General features: G+C 38.3%; 1 protein-coding gene across 3 annotated transcripts in view; it reads right to left on the bottom strand.

The window, feature by feature from the left end:
• csmd3b (CUB and Sushi multiple domains 3b) overlaps nt 1-25,792 on the bottom strand; it is a 484,418-nt gene that overhangs the window by 134,465 nt on the left and 324,161 nt on the right. For all 3 annotated transcript variants that reach the window (XM_066675840.1, XM_066675838.1, XM_066675839.1), the window contains exons 13-21: nt 24,203-24,385; nt 22,569-22,895; nt 20,974-21,168; nt 20,033-20,171; nt 19,332-19,519; nt 17,696-17,884; nt 15,771-15,887; nt 13,599-13,814; nt 12,086-12,274 (exon numbers count right to left, since the gene is read on the bottom strand). In XM_066675840.1, the coding sequence (XP_066531937.1) occupies nt 12,086-12,274; nt 13,599-13,814; nt 15,771-15,887; nt 17,696-17,884; nt 19,332-19,519; nt 20,033-20,171; nt 20,974-21,168; nt 22,569-22,895; nt 24,203-24,385 (1,743 nt within the window). The remainder of the gene's footprint in view (nt 1-12,085; nt 12,275-13,598; nt 13,815-15,770; nt 15,888-17,695; nt 17,885-19,331; nt 19,520-20,032; nt 20,172-20,973; nt 21,169-22,568; nt 22,896-24,202; nt 24,386-25,792) is intronic.

The raw sequence follows: 25,792 nt of genomic DNA, 5'->3' as shown, positions 1-25,792 counted from the left end.
AGGTAGTTATGATAGTAGCACGAGTAGCCATTTGGTGGTAGACGTAGGAGCACTTGTAATAGTAATGAAAGTAGCAGCAAAACTAGTAGGAAAAGCAGCAGTATAGAAGTAATAGTAACAGCAACAGCATGTGTAATGTGTGAACTATTTTACAAAATCACCCATTCAAGTGGTCATTATCAGGCAGGGACAGAGTATTCCTGCAGAACTATAGATAAAAAAAAGATTACTGAAAGAATATTTCCTAAATTTTTGTCAAAATAGCCCTTACGTCAAGACAGCGCTTCACTAAAGTAGTATAATGTCTCAAGCCAACACTAAAACAGGATGGAAAGCCTCTCTGTGCCTAGCTGTTTCATCAAGAGAATTCAAAATTTACTAGGGCCCTTGTAAACATGTGAAACAAGCCCATTTGGAATGGGGTGTTTGGGGGAAAAACAAATCAATTTGGAATGCAACAGTAACACAGGCGAAACGTTGAAGAAATTGCTTTATGATGGAATATGACCTTCTGATCCACAAGAAACCAAACTGAAGGGGAATGAAATCTGATGAATCTGCAATGCAGTTCTTTTGGTCAAAAGCTAAAATTACCCAGACAGATAATCAGGCAAGCTGAATTCTAAAGCATGATTTAAATTCCAAACACATCACGCCTGTTCTCACAGCACAGAGGAAAAAGATGTTTGTGTGTGTGCGTAGGTGTGTGTGTGAAGGGGGGGGGGTGTTTATGTGCATCCATGTGTTGGGGAGCAGGTGCAGACAGGGTTTCCATAATCACACACAAACCTCATATGCACAATGTGACCAATCACACACCCATACCTGCCTTCCATAAATACACACTCCACCCCTTACTGCACTTCTACTGCACATGAATCTTTCAATGAGACTTAAAAACTCAAAACGCTTAGGATGGGACTCATCCATCAACTTCTTTGGACAGATCCCAGTATACAATTTATTATATATAAAAAAAACACGCATAAGGGAGTAGATTAATGTCTTCTATTAAACTAAAATAAAAACTATAACACCCTTATATATGAATGTCACCTTGCATTAATCACGAAGCATTATTAGATTAGATGATGCACTATAAGAAATCAGAGTTCAAGTCACTTCTTGAGGTTGCACTGCACCTCTCATATTCATGATTCATGCAGTTAGCACATGCATGCACGCGAATTATGTACAAGGATAGGCAGAGATAAACTACACAGTAGATATTTCAGCTTAAATGCATCAAGTGTAATTAGTATTGTTTTGATTGAGACATGAGTAACATTCCTATTAAGCCAGTAATTGTAATGTAATAAGAATATAAACGGTTGAACTACATACACTTCATTACAAGAAACTGTAATCATATTAAAACAGAGTAATATGTTGATTTTTACTGTTACACAGACAAGTGCTTGACACTGGAATCACAAAAGGAAGAGAAAATGAACACAAAATCACAGAGAAAGCCTCAAGCACTGCATTTAGGAATTTTATCCACAATCCTGCAGAGTTTGGTGTTTCAAAATTAAAAGCTGAATGAAAAGGAACTGTTTAAACTGATTGAGCAGGAGGTCTTCTTTAAATGAACTGAGAAAAGCCTGAAACAACAGATTGGTTCCTCACTAGAAACAAACACTCAAAGCTTAGAAAATATTTAAAAACTGCTTAACCAATATCTTTATACAAGCAAGGACACAGACGATCGATTCAATGCAAAAACTGTGCAGATTAAGCCAGAACTGTTTGTTTTATAGGAATTTAAAAACAAAAAAACATGTTGAAAAAGAGTCTACTCAGTCACAGGTAAATTACACTGAACTGCACTGGGCTTTGTAGACTCCCTAGTGCCAAACAAATGCCCATAACTGTATTGTGGAACGGTTTTACATTTAAAGGCACTAGAAAGGGGGGGTTATCTATCATTTAAATTATAACTGAAATTTCTAGGTTAAAGGATTTTAAAGCAATTGTTGTGCTAAAGAAGTTTCTTAGTTTCCTATGGGAGTGTTTTGTCTAGAAATATTTTTTGATCACTTACTGTAGAAAACTTATAGCACCTACCAAAAGCTGTATGAAAGCCAATAAGCAGAACAAGGTGGAACAGTGTTGAATAAAAATTACAATAATCAAAGAACAGTGTGCTTGCCAGCTGCAATCAAACATCCATTCATTCATTATCTGTAACCGCTTATCCAGTTCAGGGTCGCGGTGGGTCCAGAGCTTACCTGGAATCATTGGGCACAAGGAATACACCCTGGAGGAGGCGCCAGTGTCAACACAGACACACATTCACTCACACACTCACACCTACGGACACTTTGAGTCGCCAATACACCTACCAACGTGTGTTTTTGGACTGTGGGAGGAAACCGGAGCACCCGGAGGAAACCCACCCAGACATGGGGAGAACACACCAACTCCTCACAGACAGTCACCCGGAGCGGGAATCGAACCCACAACCTCCAGGTCCCTGGAGCTGTGTGACTGCGACACTACCTGCTGCACCACCGTGCCGCTACAATCAAACAAATTATATAAATTTAAAGACATAAAATTTAGGCAACAAATCTAGACTTTGTATCAAGATGCATAGGTTTATATTAATGGCGGGTTGAGGCCAGGACTGGCCCCAGATTCGTAAATGTTCAGCATGATCTGATAAATAAATCACCTCATGATGTGGGGTATGTTGCATTTCCTGAGATTCTCAGCTTGATCTCCGTTGTGACAGACCTTTTCTTCACCTGTTCACGTACTGCACCATTACACTAGCTTTAACAAGACATATTCTTCCTCTCTTGTCCTCTACTTCCCTGTTTCATTTTGACAGATGGCAGAGAGGACTTATTCAGCGTATATGTGAGCAACATGTACAGCAGGCCTGATATGACAGCTATGCTGAACCCTCACCTTGTCATTTGGTTCTGTTTTATTCTCCTCTCTAGCCTGTCGTGTTGATCTTCGTTCAGCATTAAAGCAGGATTAAGCCAGCGCAGATATTTTTTTTTCCCTGATGTTAATCAATGGAAATCCTTTTGCCATCCCTTTACCCTGAAATTAAAAGCAAACTGCTTAATGCCAGCGCAAGTCAGGCCTGTGCCACTCTAACCCCTCTGGGGCTGTCTGATACCGCGCTAAAGCCATCGCTCCCAAAACCTGCTGTCAGCTGATGGAATATTAAAGGCGGCAATATTGACATTTTCCATAAGTGTGATAGGCCCAAAGTTCACTCTAACTGTAATGTAACCCAATTACACTGATTAGAGCAGTGCTGGGCTGTTACATGAAGGAAACAGAGCATGTGCAGCTGTGCATTGCTTTCTCCTTGCAGCACATTTGCCATGGTGAATAAAAAAAGGCAAAAAACATTAAAATTAAAAAAATAATTAAAATAAACATAAAATGAAAAGTGCTATGCTCTTACAAAAAAGCTCCTAGAAATGTTCTTTGGAGCAATACACTGACATTTAAAATAGCATGATAGGAATGTGAGGTGCTTTTATGATGATACTCACATAACCTACAAGCCTATATTACTGATCACTCCATGTCTCTTAGTAAACTAAACTAAGTCTGTGTGTGCAGCTCATATTTCTATCAGCACATGAGTATCACAAGAAGCTACAAGGTATCTTACCTTTGAGGAACTGAATAGTCAGAGAAGGCCTGCCACTTGAAACAGCTTATTTAGTTACAGCATATTAGAAAGTATGTGAGCCTATTATTGCTGAAATAATGAATAAATGAATGAATGAATGAATGAATAAAAGAACATTCATTTAGGACAGAACACTTCAATTAAAGTCAGACAGAATAAAGCATTCTAAAATATATTTTAGAGGGTCAAGGCTCACAAGATTTGAGATCTGTGTAGCAGACACCTTGTTTACTAATATTTGATTGTTTGTTTTCACCTCGTTTATATTGAGATGTTTGACCATATTCAGGAGTTTGAGTCTTACACGAGCAGACTCACTGCCTCTGTAGGTACCTCTGTTGACATATGGTAAAGAGATTAATCAAATTTTTGCAGGTGGATTTTTTCACCTAGCTTTATATTTGGATTTTTGGATTATGGTATGTAGGCTTTAGCTTCCCAATGTAGAGCCGCCCCAACTTCTCAGAACAAATTTGCAACCTGGTCAAATATGACAGAAGAGCTACTTTTGGTCTTTAAAGTTTCTTCTGGCATGTCTTTTTGTAAATGAGATATCCGAGTGTGAAAAGTCCTTTAAGACATCTTCACAAAGTAGAAATTTCATTTTTTCTTCTTAGAACTGTACATCTAAACCAAGACTCCTTTCTTAAGAGTGTACTGCTGAGAGGGAAATAAGAGGAGGCCGAGAACGAGAGAGAGAAAAAGCGAGAGAGGGGAACCCGAGAAGCAATCTGAACCAGAACCTTTAAATCCTTGTGCTTTTTGTTTTCCGCATTGCTGTGATTCGTCCTGTGGTCATTTTCCAGTCCCTAAACAAAGTCAGCAAGGCTGCTTCAAAGATTCACGTCTTTGTTAAAGTCTCTTGTTCCCAAAACACACACAAACAACAGGAAGAAAAGTGTCAGTGCTCCTGCAGAGTCGAGTCAAATAAATCCTTTAAGAATCAGAACTAAGGATATAAAAAAATTTGGTCTTTTGAAGACATGGATGTATAAACAAAGGGTGCATATAGTCTTTCGCACTAACAGTGTTGCAGTGTCAGTGACATTATTGGCAGATTAGAGTTCTGAGAAGAGATGAAAAACCGAGACACACCCAAATGTTTAGCTGAAGTATAACAAACTTCATAAAACTGTGTTATTACAGCGGGGAAGGTGAAGACATCCTTTATGAGCATGAACACAGTGATAACCTTCAATTTTGCTCTTTGTTTAGAAGTGTTTTAGCACTATTACTTGCAGGAAGTGCAGTATTGCAAGCATTAAACTCGCTGTCCACAGTATAAGACATACCTGCCCTTCTTGGTGTGTTAGTGTGTGATGAGTCGGTATGAGTGGATCAGACACAGCAGTGCTGCTGGAGTTTTCAAACCCCTCAGTGTCACCTCTGGACTGAAGAAGTATTAGAGCATAAATAACACCAGCAGTGGAGCAGATGAGCTCCAGTCTCTGATTTTACATCTACACAGAGGAACAAGAATGGCAGAGACAGTTAAACACAAACGCTCGGCTGGAGCATTACTACCATACCAGGTCAAAAAACACTAACACGCAAATGCCACAACAGTTTTACTGCAGGGCTGAGAATGATCCACCTTTCAAATACTACCTGCTCTGTTGGGGTCCTGACCATTGAAGAACAGGGTGGATGGAAGTGAGGAACACACCGATGTATAGTCTGTAACTCAAATAAATAAATAAATCACTTTTATACAACTGGTATAATAGACTCTGAATGTCAAAAACGGCTGGCTCCTGCTGTGTCAGATAAATAATTTTACATTCATTCATTCATTATCTGTAACCGCTTATCCAATTCAGGGTCGCGGTGGGTCCAGAGCCTACCTGGAATCATTGGGCGCAAGGCAGGAATACACCCTGGAGGGGGCGCCAATCCTTCATAGAGCAACACAGACACACACACACATTCACTCACACCTACGGACACTTTTGAGTCGCCAATCCACCTACTAACGTGTGTTTTTGGACTGTGGGAGGAAACCGGAACACCCAGAGGAAACCCAGGCGGACACGGGGAGAACACACCAACTCCTAATTTTACATTCACAATTAAATATTATTTTGACATGCTATTGTGTATTATTTAGTACCTACATGAACCACAGTGCAAACAAGCTGAGCTTCACTGGCTGTCTCCTTTCACGCTCCCAAACTCTGTGTGTGTGTGTTTTCATTGTTTTTCTGCAAATGGACAACATGTATTAGACTGCTGAATCCACCAAGACGACTGAGACAGCAGAAAATGTTTATCATTGTCATTACTTCTGTTTCTCATTGGATTCTGTTGAAACTGTAAGCAATTTTATTTATTCTCATTGTAGCTTCATGTTCATTATTATTTTCTTTATAGAGGCGCATACACATTCTCCTACATCCTCCCGATACACAATAATAAAGTAAGTGGTGGAGTCTGAAGTCTTAAAGAGAGAGAGGAAAGAGATTTATTGCGCGTGCCTCTTTGTGCATTCTTGCCGGACACCCCACTGCAATCACAATTATCCCAACCAGTGCTTAAGGACTAATGCAGTATATTTCTCACCATAACTAATGCTTCGCTGGAATGAAAAATTGCTATTATACCGAAGACAAAACTACTACTATTTGATCCAACTGTGTATTTTGCAAACACTCAGCAGTAGTGCCCTGTGGGTCAGTAAAGCATGAGACAAATTAAAGGATGTCAGGTATAACAACGTCATTACACTGGCTCGTAGTGGAATCAAGGTGTTTTTTTTTTCTTTTTAAAAGTGTTTCCAGCCATTTGTCAGCATTTAACAGCTTTCTTAACATCAGCCTAGTCACCTCATCATTTACATTCTGTCCAAGCAGGAGAAAGCTTATTTTACTTGAGCACATAGAAGTTTACCTTGCTGTGTAAGTATGTAGGCAATATGGATATCTTACATAGCAAAATTCAATTACAAACTTATGAGTTGTACCAAACCCTGCATATTTTGCAACTTTGAAGCAGTCATACAGTTAATCTTCTGAATCTACTAAATCAATGTCTTGGGAATTTGCAGTGGTGACACTCTACTCGTCATCATTAAAAATGTGCAAAACAGTCCTGAATCCTTTAATGTGGAGTTCATACTGGCCTCAGAACACAGATTTAATATCTATGCTAATGATCTTTTTAGTGCAGTAAAAAGAAACGCGTGGTGAAAAATGGGACAGCAACAAAACTTTTGCAGGGTTGAAAAATGGTCAGCAATATTTTCTAGTGTTTTTACAACAGCAATTAAGCGTTTTTTGACTATGTTTTACAGTAGACGATCCTAAATGATAGGCTCCATTAATAATTGATAAAGCTCTTCCAGAATCATATGGCATTGTCATCCTTAGTATGAGACACTGGACGTGGCTACAAATACTCTCATAGCACAATTTATTAACATGTCTTTAAAACTGCTGAATATGTAAAGCCAAACGCAGCTGCAATTTGACATTTCTCACATTATTCTAAAAAAGCAAGAACCATATTCATGGTAAATTACTGCCAAGCAAGCTGCCAAGTCCCATGAGGAAACAAAGAAACGTTTTCATGCTCTGTGAATTCAAAAACCATAAGAAATCATCTACACATTGCTTTGGAAAATCATTTGTGTAAAAACTGCACACACACAAAAAAAAACAACAACAACAACAAAAAAAATAGTATAATTGAGTCAGTAGAAACAACAATATGCTTAAACATGGTGTCCTCATGGTACCGTGAAGCCTTTCCTTTAAAAATGGAAAAAAAGCTGTAGTGTTAATTAAACAGAATTTCATTTCTCTTAATCTTTATTTTAAACAATATCAGGAGAGAGCACGCTGTTACACTGAATATTAATCCAGCAGAGATTTGATTTGCAGGCTAGCTTACTGCTTAGTGTAGGTCTGCTATAGTAGGCCAGTTGCTTTGTATCTTGTCCATGTATCTGTAAAAGGATGTAAACCCACCCAAAGCTAGAAGCTGATGTTGTGGAGTTCCTCTTTAAAACAACCTCGCCTGCACTCTCACAATAAAAGGTAGAGTAGAGGTACATTATTGATCACTAAAGTTACAAAGAGTGAAAATGTATCTTTAAAGGTACAACAGCTGTGTTAAAATCCAGTTGTGTTTCCTAAAGGTACATTACATTCTCTTCTCCAGAAGGAGAGGTGAATATTTGTAATCTTTCATTATAGAACTGTGTCAAATAAAAGAACATAATACAAGTCCTGGAGATTAAACAGGGGCATATGAAATCAACTTTAAATCTACAATAACATAGAATATGGTACAATTATGTTCCCTGATTGAAGGTACAAAAATGTACCCTTGATGGCACCACCACAGTGACAGTTTTTCTAACAGTGTGTAATATTAACTTATTATTAAAAGGTGAATACACCTGTAAAGTTGAGTGATACTGTTGCAATCTGCTCCTATTATGTGTCTTATTTTATTTCTTCCTTGTCTTGGGGTCTATTTACTTTAGGTAATCTGTAACGTGCCTGGGCCTGCTTGAAGAAGTGGGCTCACACATTGTGCCCAGACACAGAATGTGAACATGATATTAATGCTGTGATACTCAGTGGAAACACATGTAGCAGCAAAAGGACTCACTCTGGTAGACTCAGACGCATACAGGGTCTACTGCTTAGGGGACGGTGGGAGATATGAAGGATACAAAGGGAAAAAAATAGTTAGGAAACTTGAAACAATGAGGAAGGACAGGAGGAACATAGCCTTCCATAGTTTGGGTGCAGTAATGCTGAAAGAGTGATATACGCTTGGTGTAAGTAAGAGCCATGGATGCTGAGCTGTGAATGTACTGGAGGTAACTGATCAGTTTAAATGGATCAGACTTTTCTATCCACTTGCGGAGGAACAAGCTAACTTACATTTTTGATGAAAACTTGATATTTACCTGAAAAAAAATACAATTTTAATAAACATGTTGACAATAACAGCCCCCTCTCCTCATTTGAACCAAGCATCCCTCTTGATTACATTTTACAATTCACCTCATCTACACTGTGACTTTGACTGAATAGTTTGTGTGGTAATGGTTTTGTTGGCCCTCTCTCTATTCCACTAACTTCTGCCTGGGGCGCCATCAGACAAAGCATGGTGATATATCATGCTAAACAAAAACACACACAGAGATGAGGACCTGCTAAACACAATGTCATTACTTACAGCACAATGGCCAGTGTAAAAAGGCATCCTTAATGTAATCCATGCTTTTATAACAAACAAATCATCGATCTCGATGCCCCCACCAAAGTGCTTTCTCAATTTTTCAATGTTTCAAATTCTTGCCTGTCAGTATACGATATTGACCAGCCTTGGATATGACTCCAGTGTGAGTTAACTATCACCTAATAAAACCAATGGTCTACACTGATGGTGTAGAAGCATAAAGCAACTGAAAATATGCAATTAATTCACATCAGAATTTAAGTAACATATAAGTGAAGAAGAAAACCCTACGTTGTTCCTTAAAAAGTATAAAACTCCATGCGGTCAGTAATGTAGCTCATACTGCAGCCCGCTGCATGGGCTTGGCTGTCCTCATAAACGCCACCTGCTTTTGATTAATGGCCCTATAAGAGATAGATTGGGAGCTGCAACACACTTTACTGTCTCAGAGATTAATCTTGAGGAATAGATTAAAGTTAGCAAGGAGGAAAAGTATTGGCTCTCTCTCTTGGATTCACCATCAGCTGTGGATGCATCTCCCCTAAAGCTGATCGGTGTGATTATTTTTTCTCCACACACATACTAGAGGAACTTTTAAAGTCTTAGAGCTAAACTTAAGCCACATTTGAGCACACAATAAGACCTTGACTTTGTTATGACCTACTCTGTGGCCACTGAGGCCAGAAGTGTTTTGTTGGGTTTGTTTCTTGCATACTTTATCTGGTTCTTACTCCAGGCGTCTAAGTTAGCTACATAACCTCCCTTTTTCTCATTCTTAGAAATAAGGGGGTATTTATTTTTTAGTTTGGACTGTGGAAGTCAACAGATGTGATCGATGAGAGGGGAATTTGAGACTTTTGTTAAATCAAAGTGATTTTTTCATGACATTTTTGCCTCTGATCTACTGTACCCACTACACAATTGATATCATAATGGGTAAAATCATCTGCAATCTGGTATATAGAATGTAAAAATGTAAAATAATTAAGACTAGTCATACTTTTAGTCATTTATTTATTACCTAGTAAAAATATAATATTCCAGGTAACTTATATGAATTATTATGGTGGTTTTATATACATTTTCAATTCATCTAATTTTTTCTTTTTTTATAAACAAACATGGTATGAGAACAGTCGTATGAGTACAACTTATTACAATTTATTCTTTTGCATGTTGTTGGGAGAGGGGTACATATTTACAGTTTGTATTTTATAGTAAAATATTTAAAGTTAGAAGACAACATTCCATCCGTACTTGATCATTTCTAACTGGACAAAAAAAAAAAAACACTTGATCCTAATACTACTAAACTGACCATTGGTTTACTGATGCTGTGTTATGGCTATTTGTACAAGGGCAAAGGAACTTTAACAGAAAGTATAAAACAAACAAACACAAAAATAATAACAGTGATGATGAATGTACATAATTTATTTTTTTCAATTAATGTGAAAAATGACTGGTGACTGCTCCTGCCTGGGACAAAACAACACCTAGCATGCTATAGGAAACCTGGGAAAGTTCTCCATTATTGTAATTGCCACTTTGTTTATGCCACAGTCTCCAGGTATGCATGGATAACTTCCAAGAGATGCAGTTTCAGGCCATGCTGTCTGTGCATGATGGATGCTTCATAATTGCACTCTCCTTCACTTTGATGCCGGCTAGCAAATGCCACCCTGAAACATTGCATCTGGACAGCAGTAGTCAGAAATCATTGCATTAGCCCTCAGCAGGTGTCCAGCTAGTATAAATTTGAAGGTGGCCATGAAGACTAGAATTAGCCTCGAGGCTAGATCACAGCCATGAGAACTGAAATATGGTCTATAGCATAATAGAACACCTTCATGTCCACTCCATGAGGAATGCGTTCAGAGAATCAGTAGGATTCCACCATCCTCCTTAAATGGGATTCACTCATCCTCCTGTAACCAAGCTTTCAGTGTACAAACAGGGAGGCTGCTACACTCAGATTGGATTAACCCACACAGTGCCACATACAAACACCACGGGGCCAATGGAGATCTGCAGTAAACCTTGGGACCCGTGAAACTTGATAACACCTACCACAACACTGTAGTGAGCCACCACGTATTTGAATTTATAGAAACACACTTACGGTTACAGCTACATCTTCATTTTTAAATGTCTTGCACAGATGAATGTTCACTTGGGTACCAACCTGTTTCTCATTTGCCCTGTTTGGTTTCTTCAACATTTTTGTTCATGTCCTGCGCCTGCTTGTATGTTAATGCCTTTCCACCTACCCTTCTTCATTCATTCATTATCTGGAACCGCTTATCCAGTTCAGGGTCGCGATGGGTCCAGAGCCTACCTGGAATCACTGGGCGCAAGGCGGGAATACACCTTGGAGGGGGCGCCAGTCTTTCACAGGGCAACACAGACACACACACACACACTTTCACTCACACACTCACACCTATGGACAGTTTTGAGTCGCCAATCCACCTACCAATGTGTGTTTTTGGACTGTGCGAGGAAACCGGAGCACGCGGAGGAAACCCACGCGGATACGGGAAGAACACAACAACTCCTCACAGACAGTCACCCGGACCGAGAATCAAACCCACAACCTCCAGGACCCTGGAGCTGTGTGACTGCGACACTACCTGCTGCACCACCGTGCCGCCCCCTACCCTTCTTATTAATGCTTATTATTCTTTTTTACACAGCAAATGTCTGAACATGGTTAATCTCTTACACATCATATTCACGTAAAGCATGCTGTACAAAAAGGTCAATAGATGGCACTCATAAGCTCCACGCTCAAAATAAGGCTTTAACTGGTACCACAAATTCTACTGAATCTTATGTAGGACAAGAAAACGTACATGACTGTTAGTGATAATATAACATGGCAAATCAACATTATCAGAATTGCAGAAAACTGGCTGAAAAAACTTACAGGAATATCTCATAAAATATTTTTTAAAGGTAGGTACATTCAGATAATGCCATAGCGGAACAAAAGAAAAAATAGGCCGATCACAAATTTAATTTTTATAAATAATAATTAAGCAAATATGAACTCAGGCTGCTGGGCCTAATTAGATAGAATCCTTTTACCATAATCATATAAAAAAGCAAATGAGTTCAAACTTTCAGTGTACAGAGAATGTCCATGTGGAGTACAGAATAGTAGCTAATAGAAGTTTAAAGAAAAGGGGAAAAGTTTGAAATGAATTAAAGCAGCTGACAACGTACCCACACACCTTGGCAAAGGTGCGCTCCACATGCGCCGGCCCCCTCCCAGGCAAATTATCTCTGGTGCACCCTCCAGGCGGTAGCCCATGTTGCAGGAGAATGTGAGTGTGTCCCCAATGTCAAAGCTGTAGCCGTTACGACGACCAAACCGTGGCACTCCTGGGTCCTCACATGGTTCCAGGTTGTATTCTAAGAAATGATGAAATAATAAGGTTATAATGAGACTTGTGTGCTATTATGTTTTTGTGAATGCATAATGAATGCTTCTTTAAGTTGTCACCAGCTTTAAGTTTAATACAAAAAGTATAATTTCTCATGTTATTAAAAATATGTCAAATGTATTTAAAAAACATTAAATATACATTCATTCATCCATTATCTGTAAGCGCTTATTCAGTTCAGGGTCGCAGTGGGTCCAGAGCCTACCTGGAATCATTGGGCGCAAGGTGGGAATACACCCTGGAGGGGGTGTCAGTCCTTCACAGGGCAACACACACACTCACACCTACAGACAGTTTTGAGTCGCCAATCCACCTACCAATGTGTGTTTTTGGACTGTGGTAGGAAACCAGAGCACCCGGAGGAAACCCACGCAGACACAGGGAGAACACACCAACTCCTCACAGACAGTCACCTGGAGCGGGAATTGAACCCACAACCTCCAGGCCCCTGGAGCTGTGTAACTGGGACACTACCTGCTGCGCCACAATGTCAGTACAGTGACGGCCATTTTCTTTTTTTCCTCTTAAATATTAGTCCTAGGTACAGTTTGTACAGTTTTATAAAGAAATTAGATGGTAGTTTTACTGAGCGTCTTGGAGAATCTGCCACAGTTCATTTAACAAGTTGGACTGTCACATGTATTTGTTCATGCAAAAACCAAGGAGCCTTCATTATGTTTTTTTTAATTGAACGTCACCTCTTTCTTAATAAGTTGCTTTCTTTACAGATATAACATTTTTATTTTTTTAACATTATTATTATTGATAAAGAAAATCTTAAATGTTTATGTACTCAATAACGCACAATTCATAAAATAAATATCTATAACGGAATTTGTACTAAAAAATAGGGTGCCTAAAACTTTTGCATAGCACAGTATATATTTTTTATATATAAAATATAAAAAAGAATCATTTTAGGAAATACAAATGCATAAGTGGCTATTAAAAGACAAATGTAAAGTATTGGTTTAATAAATGATTATTAAAAAACAAACAAAACAAAACCCTGTGGTGCCACTTCAAATATGCATCACTGACTCACACCACTTTATTTTTTAACCTAAACAAATGACCTTTGACTACTAATGGAAGGATCACTTCATTAATTATAGTGATATGCCCCAGCGAAGCCAACTGTACCCAGGGACATATTAAAGAGCTCCAAACTAATAACAACACCATAAAGTTTTAACAAGTCCGCAAGGACAGAGCACTGGTGTGTAAAAAGTGCCAAACAGCCAAGCCAGCCACATTCACAGGGTGCAAGGTCCATCAGTCACAGGACTGACCTGAGAAAGTAATGTTGAAGCCCTCATAGGAGATGGAGAAGTCAGAGATGAAGCGCAGCTGGGCCTTGAAGTTGCCGTAGAGACCAGCGTTGATGGGAGAGGGCAATTCGGCCCCTGTGAGCCGAGCCAGAGGCTGGACGAAGCTTCCGTTCTCTGTGATGAGCAGGTAGTCATGGTGATCTTCCAGGTGAAAGGTGTTAAAGGTGAACTGTACTCCTATTGGGAAAAACAAACCACGAGAGAACTGAAAAGTTTTCTTCTTTGAGAGAGAAGGCTCCACATTTGCCCCAGATCTTAAAAAAATTCAGGTTTGCTGTATATTCTAGGGGTCGGAAAGAATGCATAGATTTCAAGAAACAGTTACTGAGAAAAGGAATCAGAATAGAAGAGGTTCTCATTGCCCAATGGACCAGCCAGTCCTGAGCCCAGACCTTCTCTGGATGATAGAATGACATATAAACATATAAAAAAAATAAAATTTTATATATATATATATATATATATATATATATATATATATATATATATATATATATATATATATATATATATAAGACCCATGGTGTATATTTTATACAGAAAATGTTCATATGTTGAGGCTTTTGAAAGAGTTTAAAAATGAATAAGCTGTGCTTAATGATTTGGAATGAAAATAAACATGGTCTCAATACAATACTTATTACACAGCTGTACAGCAGAATTGATAATAACATTTTAGAAGTGTAACCCTCCAAAAATACAAAAAAAAAAACAAAAAAAAAAAACCAAAAACAAATATGTCCCCAGAAAGAACAGCATTTAAATAGCAATTAAATTAAAAAAAACAGCAAGTAGGCAGTAATAACTTCTAAGGGGTAAGAAGCAAAAAAGAAGCATCGGTTACACTTTAGGGTGAAGCCCTTACAAAGTGATACAAGGATTTCCTTAGATTACTGGTTTTTTGATAACAGTGTAAGACAGAAGGAGGAGCATTTCAATTCTGTACGATTCTTCAGCAAAACATAATGATCTCCCATACTGAATGCTTTATCAGCCCTGGGAAATTAAAATTCAGAGAAACTTTCATTATTCTGAACTCAAAGCGTCTGCAATGATATTTCATACAACGGGGCATAGAGCCGTGTGTAAATCTGCATTCACTGCACTTTATCCTCAGGAAGGCTTTAGCAGGACCACTTGATAGACTCCAGGAGCTCGTACTCCATTTATTTGCCAGTTCACCCACGTACAAGTCCCCAGCATTAGATTAATCAAAATAGAATGTTTACGCTCCTCTTCCAATAAGTTAATCTAGGCCACCTGGAGGGCAGACTCTCTAATATGTTAAAGGTAATATGGGATGGCAAAGGCATTATCAAGGCCTTAAAAGTTTTTCTTATTCTACTACACTGAAGCTGTAGGAGGACCATGGGTGCATTAGAAGATTGTGGTTGTAGGGATTAATGGAATGGTGAAAAGGTTTAGTAAGATGTAAATGAGTAGATTTTAAGTTCATTCTGAAGGCACAAGTGTTTTGCAGTGATGTGTGTTTACAGGAAACAAGATAATGATGTTAAAGAGATTGTGACACTGATCCTTTAGCAACACACACATTCTCTTAAAGACAAGCTTAACGTTTATTTTCATAGATTTTTCAGATTAGAGAGTTGATTTTTCTGATCATTTGGGTCTTAATAGTGCTTGAATAGTTGGCCACAATTTATTTCTGCAAAAATTGATTCATAGTTTTGTCCTTATCCCAATTTAATCAATAAAGTGCTTTCTTACTTTGTAATTGACTTACCTAAAAAACACAGAACAATTCCTTTAATCCTAAATTTATTTAGGTAATTCTAAATTAGATAATTTTATTAGATTCATTTTCATCAAATGTTTTATTCTAAAATAAATGTGACGACATTGTATTTCTTTGAATATTCTTTTTTAGAGAAACAGAAAACTCTAAAAACTAAAAACATTATTTTTGCTTCATATTGAAATTAAGTCCCTCCAGTCTGGTGATACAGAAAGTAAAATACGTAAATGTAATTTGATGAATAATTCGCCATGTATTTACATAATTACTATGTATTTCTATAATTAAATCAATAGCACAGCAAAAATAAATAATATTTGACTATTATGTGTTGAGTAAAAAATGCATATTAAGCATAAAAAGTTACATGGTCATACCTTTGCCATGGCTGACCTCCACAGTCCAGGTGCAGTTGAGAGAACTGGGGTAAACTTCAGGGTAACCTGGAGACAGGATGGTGCCCCCAGGTCCTCGCACATCACCCCCACACAAAGCTGTAGTTAAGACCAGTCAGAGAATCAAACATCACTTGTTCTTATTAATAGAGCAAAACACATTGTGCATTAATAATAAACACTTAAGGACTAAATTTCTTTGGCAAATGATCCTCTTTGGATAACAGAAAAGCAAGCCAAGAAAGTCAATTATGAATGGATTTCTCAGAGACCATGTTATATCTCTTGACTCTGCTGTAGGGACTGAAACAACCCCTCAACTATTCCACTGCTCTGTCTGAGAGAGTAAAACATGCATAGTTAATGACAACTAACAGTAAGCACAGAGTTTTAGGAGAGGAGAAATCTACACTTACTTCCAATCTTCCTTTGTTTTCAGTATCCCTGAGATTCTCAAGTCCATCTTTTTTCATGTATTCTTTCTCCTCTTTCACCTTAGTTTACTCTCTTCTCTTACTTTCGTCCTTCACGAAAATTCTGTTTTACTCATAGCCTCAGCCTCATTCTCTTTACCGCATTTTGCTTTGGAACACATGTTTAGAAGAGTTCCTGTGCACTCAAGGTTATAACTGTTTTTGCTTACAGAGTCATGCTGAACCCAAAAAAGAGCTACATTTGTTTTATAACACATAGTTTTCTCAAAATGTAGAAATTCTTTATACGATTCTGTAAACTTTTTATATTAAAACTAGGGAGAAAAAACCAAAAAGTGCAGCTGTAGAGTACAATCCACTTTGAAATGCGATGTGCTTAAAGATAAGAAACCAGACATTGATATTGGGGCCATTTCCAGTCAAAAGGCCAAGATATCCAATGATCCAGATCAGTCCCACATTATCACCTAGTCTCATTAACACTTGTGTGGCTGAATGCAATCAAACAGAGTTTGTATCTAACACTATTGGGAAAAAAGAACACTTCAGAAATCAGTAAGCAAAATTACAAATAAATCAGAGTTTGGTTTTTACAAATGCTGTTAATACGTCTTATTGATGTGTGTAAATGCTCAATGCTGTTAGCAGTAGCAGCTCTTTTAGAGTATGGTCACCCCATGCTGATTCCCAAAGTAGGTTTCTCTGTAGGGGGTGTTGGTAAAGAATGCTGCTGAATGACTAATCTGGTGAGCAGATCAGCTTCTATCAGCTGTAGCAGCCATCATGGTAAACAGCCTTTCACAAACCTCCTCACTGACGGCCTAATAGCCTCCCATTGTCTTAGCTTTGTCTGCTCAGAAGGCAAAGTGTCAACATAATCAGAAAGGAAAAGGACAGGTGACCTAAGAAGCTTTGACACGAGTAACCTATTTCATCAGGCCACGATTTACCTGGAGTGTCAACACATGCACAAGGTCTCTGTAATGTAACGACCTGCTGCCAAACTCCACCTCAGCATTCCTCAGGCACTGACCTCACTCCAATTACCAATGAAATCTCGTCTGATTTTTGTCACGGAATTGAAGATTTGTTAATTATTTGTCAATAATATTGTGCTCAACGTTAGTTGTAGCACAAGGCTGAAATACTGAGGCCGGTAACATCAGTGTGTCAAGGTTTGAAGGTGGTAAATCAACTGCGCGTATTTTGTATTGTTAGAATATATGACCATCATCTATAATAATCAGAAATTTAATGCTGTTTCAAAGGACAAACTTGATCAGAGTAATGTTGAGTTTGGGGTTTATTTAGAATCACTAGGGACAAAGCAGTAATTAACTTGAAGTTTTAAGAAAACTTAATGTGTCCTAAAAGAGAATATGAATAACCTACAAAATGACTTGTGAAAGTGCCCTAAGGTTTATCTATAATTTACACTCCTAGAGACAGGTTCATGCCCTGCTGGATGCTTACCATCGCACGTGGGTAAAGGGTGGCTCCACCAGTGATTCTTCTCACAGACCAGAGGTTCTTCGTGACTGAGCCGATAACCTGAGTCACAACCAAATGAAACAGTGGAACCGATGGAGAAATCCTGGCCATATCGGAGCCCATTGACTGGAATTCCTGGATCCAAACAGGAGTAAGCATCTACTGTCACACCTATGAGCAAGGATACACAAAAGATATTAAGAATGACAATCAGCAAAGATATATGGTGTTTACAGCTCTGAAGAAAATCTTAGCATTCTGTTGGCAAACTAAACTCTTCTTTCAATCCATGCTTAATTTATGGATGCAGTCCTTCCTTGATATAATATTCATGGAACTGTTTGTAGCCAGATTGCATGATGCCACACAACAAACCACCAACATGTGTATAAACTGGAGGCTGAAAATATACATTGTTACCCCTTTATTATTTATAATGATTGTTTACAATATGTTCTTCATTTCCTTACTCTAAAACTCTTAGATTAAGAGTTCATGGTCTCAGTTGTTAGGGAGAAGGTGTGAGTTAAATGGTATTCTCTGATTAGCGTATGGATAAATTTGTTACTTAAATCTACACTTTATAGTGTTAAGACGCTTTGTAAATAATGAATTCAGCTACTGTAAAGTGCACACAAAGTCATTCACTATTCCAAACACAGCTGGTATAATGTCCACAGAAAAATATTAAGTTTTATGGGACACCTTTGTGGCCATTCAGTATGTTTGTGATTCAGAATTAATCAAGTATTAAGCTAGTGTCAGTACCTGACCCTAGTAATGCTGAATGCAATCAAATTCTCACAGATTTATGAAGTGTACCCTTAATTTCAGAATGCTGGGTGAACAGTGGTCTACAAACCTTAGGTCATATAATGTACATTGTACATGTTCATGCATAAAGCTAACAACAATTATAAAAACAAACAAAACAAAGAATAAATCCTGGTCACTAAATTAAATGAAAGAATTTCTGATGCTGAATGTTTTTCAAACATTACCATTTAAACATAAACCCCATTAAACTAGGGTTCTCTGTGAAAAGGAGATAAGAAATGTAAATAAGATGATTAAAAATAAGGTCAGAATTCTAGAATCTGTGGCATGTGGCTGCTTCAGTGCAGTAAACTGTGTGACATCGATAACCATATTTTTTCCTCAGAGGATCAGATCCCTGCAGGGAGAATCCTGCCCTTCCACTGCACACTTCCTCTGCGCTCCAATAAGGAACTAATCTACTTTCATGATATGACAAATTTTCACATTTGGATTAGGATTCAGAGGATATTTAGAGCCAAGACGACCTGTACGAAAGAGTGCAAACCCTTCTCACCCTTCTATCAAAATCCTCTCTCACTTACAAGAAGGGCAAGTAGGGGAACCAGACTTTTATGATTGAACATCTTCATGAAAAGGTATCAGCACCCAACACATGAAGTTATTCTTTTTCCCTTCAGTTCAGTCACTATAAAAACAACATTACTGAGGTAAAAAAAAAAAACAAAACTGAATCTATATTTTCCTTTCTCCTGTAAACTTACTAATTTGGAGATAAATGTTTTTTTCTTTGGACAGTGAGGAATTGCATGTTGAAACCATGCCAAAGTGATGCTCTTACTCTCGTAGAGGATCTTGAAACCACTGTTGGAGCGGCTGTTGTCAGTGGTGAAGAGCATGTAGAGGTGATTACTGCTGCTGAACAGGAACTGAGGCACCTGTGTGCCGTTAAATGAGCCGATCAGTGGAGACAGAAGGTTGGGCCCATCATGGATCTCCAGAAAATCACAGTTCAGCTCTGTTTGAAACCTAGGTAACAACATCGCATGTAAAGAACATAACACTTCACAATTTACTGCCTGTAAATGTTAATCAATATTACAATAATGACTTGTACAACAGTATTACCAATGCTAACAACAAATAAATTGGGCATCCATCCACTTACAATTTAGATTCTCTATAGTGTTTAAGCCTATTTAAGGACTACTGTGGATTTTTAATAGGGAACCTACAAACAGACCCTTGTGCAAACAAGAACAAGTCTTAAATCCTGTAGAGGAAACTGCCCCCAATTTTTACTGTCCCAGATGAGGTTGTCTTAGTGTTTCTTGGATGATCAGACTGTTCCAAACATAACACAATTTTGATTAAATCAAATAACAAAAAAAAAGAAAGAGGCCTGTCTTGTACGGTAAAGCACACTGGAATTTTAATATCCAGCAATATGAAAGATTTCTTTTCCATATGGCAATTTCTTGCAAATACCATTCTGAGATTGGAGTTTGAGAAAATCTACTTAGCATGAGAGAGAATTCATACTTCTCAAAGCTGATCTTGATGGAACGTCCGGGTTCAGCTTCTATGACCCATTCGCAGCTGAGAGAATCTTTGTAGTATCCTGGCCACCCAGGAGACAATATGATCCCACTAGGTGCTGAGAAGTGACCACCACAAGGAGCTACGTGGAGAACAAATAAATAAGCATTTAAAAAAGAAATAAAATTTAAAAACAAGAACATTTGAAAGAAAAACTCAAAGCATAATATATAATAAAATATACTGTATATAATATTCAGAAAATAAATATTTATCTTTATCTACTCTACATAACCTAAATTATTATTATTCATCTAGTAAATTGTGCTTATTATCATTAGTGCTTTTAATATATGACATAAACAAGAAAGAACCTTTTGCCAGTATGCGCTATAAATAATTATTCATCTGGTTTACACTCCATAATCTCAGGGAATGCACATCTGAATAATAGGGGCATATTACCATAAACATAAATATAATGTGGTCTTATGAGGTCAAATAATTTGTCTGTGTTCTTTACTGACTACTATTACACTCTTTAGAATGCAGCAGACCTGAGACAGTGGCCATACAGTCTATAAATAAAGATCAAAACAATGAAGTAGCACCACCAAAACGTTACTGTTGCAATTTTCACCATTACAATGTAATAACTGTCTTTCAGTCAGTGTCGAGCAGCAGATATCGGCCCTTTAGGCAGCCATTCTCTGCTCTCCTGACCATATGAGAGGTGTTGCAACATAATCAGGTTCACACTGAGTGCAGAACGGGAGACTGACAGGAAGTTTAATGTCAGGAGATAGGTGGTCTGCTAGCCTCTGCTCACCACTCCTAATTCAGTGGACCACACATGCTCGTGCCTTCTGCATAGGGATGAAGTGATATAGCAGTAATTGTCCTCCATATTGCATGCCTCCCTGTGCGGCAGACGAGATAATTACCTTCACATTTTGGGATGGGGCCACTCCACATCACCTTTCCATTGTCCAGCTCACAGGTGACAGTCTCTGCTCCCTGGGTCTTGATGAAGCCATCCTCACAGATGACAGAGATAGAGCTGCCCAGCTGGAAGTTGTCACCAAATCGCCGGGCGTTGAGAGGAATCCCAGGATCCGGACACTCATTATGGCCAAACGCTGTTTTGGGGAGGGGAAAAAAAGAGAAAAAGCAAGGTGTAATTAGATCCCAAGACACTTTTTCATAGTAGAAAAAGTCCCAGAAAGGCTGCCTAGCTAGAAGAAAGATGGTCTTACAAAAGTCTTAAGAATTTATGATGACGATGTAAAAAAAAAAAAAAAAAAAATTAATAAAAAAAAAAACATCTTGGCATGAGCAAAATGTTCAGTTGACTAGATTTCACCATTGTGCTTGAGGATGGGTCAAAATCCAGTTTATAAATGTGATAAATATATACATTTTAAATTCCTTTTTCCATTTTTTTGTCTTGCCAGTGGCACCAGTAGGAATCAAGGAGAAAGTGAAGGGCTGCAATGTTGCAGTTTCTCTTTTCAAATTTTTCTTTCACACCAAGTACTGCAACAAGACTCCAGTAGCCTCCAACATTCCAGACACTTTCCCACTAAGGGCATTGTTTATTAATCTACTTGGAGCTATTGACCTCCTAGCTGTGTTTCACTTTTTTTTTTTGAGAACTTTATGAAGCGTACAATGGACCCTGAGGCAGATGGCTTGGAAGGCTGCTGCCCTCAGAGAACTCAAACAGCCTGTCTGACTGCCTGATGGATGTCTTGTGACAGGAAAGGCCTGCAAGAAGGACACAGCGTTTGTCAGAACGAATACAGATTTAACAGTGCTCCATCACATTCCTGACAGCTCTTTACAGACAACAAGGAGCAACGTGTCAGTCCACTGAAGAGGCCAGATCTTTCAGTCCTTCCTAATGAGAGGAGTGTAATATGCTCACTGAAAAAAAAAAGAAAAAAGAAAAAAAAGCCCAGCCTTGTTCTTCTGGAGGCTTTGATGGATCGTCGTGACATTTTGTGTCTCCTTTAAGAAAGAACATTACGGAGTCACTGTGTAGATTAAATTCATGCATGCATGGGCTGAAGACCAAGAGAAAGGGGAGGAACACTGGCTTTCTGCAGAGATGGCTGAGAGATATACTGTTCTGTAGAAGCTTGTACATTGGAGATTTGTAGTACTATGCACTGGCTTTTGTCATATTAGTCATCCCATGAAAATAAACCTATTAATTATGACTATTACTTACTCTATAATTAATCACATGACTAAAATGATTGATGACGTTCTGTGACTCTCACTCTCATAAGAACATTTTCTGTTTTTTTGTTTAATATTATTTGAAAGTGGTAGCTGCCTCTGCTAAAAGTTAAATGGTCTATTAAAGATGTTTAAAACACTGTCTTGTTTTTAAATCTACAATTAATGTATTTTCTTTTGGTTTTTCTATGGACACTGGTTTATTTATTTATTTTTTTTCTTTCTGTTGCTGAAAGTACTATATTGATTTTTAGCCCATGGTCTGATTATAGAAGATGATGAAAATTAAACCCACTGCTGTAGGTGATGTTGAAGCCTCGGCCAGACATGGAATGGTCAGCTTGGAACTCCAGACGGAGGATGTTGCTGTTGCTGGTCAGATGTGATGGCACTTCTGTCCCAGTAAAGCGGCCCAGCACAGCAGAGTCCAGCATCTCCCCGTCCTTCACTGTCAGGATATCATAGGGAGCTTCCAAGTCAAAGTCGTTGAAGGCCAGGTGGATACGGCTGCCAGGTTCTGACAGAATCAGCCACACACAGTTCAAGTTGTTCCCATAACCTTCTGGGTAATCCGGAGAGAGGACTGTACCCATAGGGGCAGTGAAGTTGGACAGGCAAGGAACTAGAAAAAAGAAGGGTGAATTAATATAAGTAAAAAAATTTATATTGACCACTTCATGACAGTCGCTTAGTGGTCTACATTAGGGTATCCCATTAATGTTGGAACTGCTCTACTATACTTTTATGATGGAATTAAAATAAATAAGTCGTTTTAGTTTTTCATACATTATGCCCAAAAGTATCCAAATAACACTACTTATGAGAGTGCTACCTGAATATGTATAATCAAATTAGTATAATCTCCAGAGAAAAACATTTAACAACACTATGAGTAATAATACACAAAAGCCTAACCATGCCAAATGCCGAGTGTTGACCAGAGGGTTATGGAGGCAGTGTAGTTATGTTATTTGAGTTGATGGAGCACAATTCAATGCCTCTCTTATGAATTGGACCAGAGATTTTTATTGTAAACTAATCATCAAATATCAGTAATGCTCTTGTGGCTGAATGCAATTAAATCCTCACAGAAAAAAAAATCCTATTTCTAGTCTAAAGCATTCCCAACTACATAGCAGCTGTTATAGAAGCAAAAGCAAGGGTTAGTTATCTATTAATGCTCTTGCTTTTAGATGAAATGCTGGACAGGCAGATGTCCAGGAAATACAGGACATAGTGTGTATGTGAAATATTGCCACGGGAGTCTCCGGGCTGTATAATCTTGCTCAATATAGATCCAGTCATCAAAATAAAGTGTCTGAGGAAGGAAGACATTCCACTAATGCTAAAAATCGATACTTACTTAGAAAAATACCAAAACCATTAGTTTAACGGAACATGCAGAAGCTCCCAAACCTCAGGCAATTAGGTTCCACAATCTATCTGAAATATTAATGTTGCATATGCCATGTATGGTCTACAGGCTATAAATAGGCCTCATCTGCTTGTTACTTCAATTAGACATGGGAGTAATTTTGGCTCTGCAGTTAAGAGCAAAAATTCCAAAAGAAAAGTGTGTGTGTGTGTGTGTGTGTGTGTGTGTGTGTATATATATATATATATATATATATATATATTGTCATTATAAGTAAACACTTCCAGCAGGAAATATATAAGCCAAACAGCACTATTTTAGTTTAGGCCTTGTTGTTCCTTCTGAGGACACAGCAAAATAAATCAATAAAAAGGAAGTCTATACCATTTATTCAGGCTGTCCATTATACAAAATAGAATAATTTACTCTACAGAGAAAGTCTCCAAGCAGCCATCAATGCATATTGTTTAGGACAATATTAGCCTTACATAAGAGAGGATATTTCCTCTGATGTGGCAATATTTCTCAGCTTATTATCTACAATATTTACTCACAGATGCAGATTGGGACATTGGCAGACCACTGGTTGTTGTTCTGGCAGGATATAGTTTTCTCTCCAATCAGCTCAAAGCCGAACTGGCACTCAAAGCGCAGTACATCTCCATTAGAAAAGCCATCTCCTTCCCTCATGCCGTAGAGAGGTGTTCCTGGGTCTCCACAGCTCTCCTTGTCAATTTCTATGAAGTACAAACTAAATATCAGCTGAAGTTTATTAATTCACATGGAAAGTCATACTGCATATTAATAAAAACATTTATTGTAACTATATAACTCATGGTATGAAATTCAGTAGCTCAGGATGTTTAACACAAATCAGTACATGTAAAGGATTAGTTTAAACTGAAAAAATAAAAATCTCTGTTTAATTTCTCTTTTCCTAAACAAACTGCTCCTTGTTATGCAGCATGTTGCTGTGTGTACTAACAGCATTCATGATATTTATTGTTTAGAAGGCAATAACACACCCTTGACAGGGCAATAGTCCATCACTGGGCAGCACACTAACCCAGTCTGAACTGAAATTATGTACAGAGCATCATTCTAGTTTATCTTGGAATGTGTGCCCACTGTTTACTTCAGCTAAAAGCCTTTTAAAGCTGTGTCGTGCAGTCTTTAAGCATGTTTGAGGGTGCCATATACTTTCCTTGACACTGTACCCAACAACATTGCCTTAACCATGGTTAAATCACTGCAAAAACCTTTACCATAAAACCCCAAGAATGAGATTTTAACAAAGATAGCAACCAAAACTAAAGCCTGAATCCGTTTAACTAGGACTTTCACATAAACATCTAGAGGATGAGTTTAACCTCTGCTTTGTCACATATCTTGCTAAAATCTCCAAAATCACTCAAACAGAGATAAGGACATCGGAGCTACATGAAAAAGATGGAAGAAAACTTTGTTCTGTTCTATTTCCAGCCCAGTTTCACCATCTGTGTGTTCTGTAAGAAGCAAATGATAACTTGGAGCCATTCCACTTGTTTGTTCTAATTCTATCGATTCTAAAGGAAACGTGTCTCGTCCACAAACTCAGTGGATGTGTAAACAAATCCTGTGTTAATATTTAGAAGGTTTATATAGTTACCATCAGCCGCGATTGCTCTATGACTGCAAGGGAAGCTCAGCTTCCCCTAAAATATCAAACATAAGTGATCAAATATATACTGTTGTGTGTACATGTCATTGAATAAATATGCACTACAACTTGCTCAACTTTTGTTCAGAATCAGCTTCTTATCACGGGTAAAGATGCGGCTTTCCTCCCAATCATTCCCACAGCTTCACAGTGCTTTAAACAGTGCGGACGCTGAGCGTCCACAGAGTTCAATGGAGAAGCAGCGAGGGGCGGCGAAACGAGACGAGCCATTGGATAAATGCTGGGCTTTGTCCCGCCCATTGGACGCTCAGCATCTCTGGGGGTCTATGGGGCAGTGGGCTGGCCTCGGCTGGCCCGGACGCTCAGCTTCTGCATGATGATTGGATGATCTGTCTGAGGCTGAATCCCTTTTTGATTGTCAGCGAAATGAGCGAATCAGTGATCCATTGGTGTAAAGATCCGTGGCAGCACAGGCGGACACACT

This window comes from Hoplias malabaricus, chromosome 6, assembly GCF_029633855.1.
Source record: "Hoplias malabaricus isolate fHopMal1 chromosome 6, fHopMal1.hap1, whole genome shotgun sequence".
Taxonomy (NCBI): domain Eukaryota; kingdom Metazoa; phylum Chordata; class Actinopteri; order Characiformes; family Erythrinidae; genus Hoplias; species Hoplias malabaricus.
The sequence above is the reverse complement of the archived record's forward strand: the minus strand, read 5'-3'. Positions and strand labels throughout refer to the sequence as shown.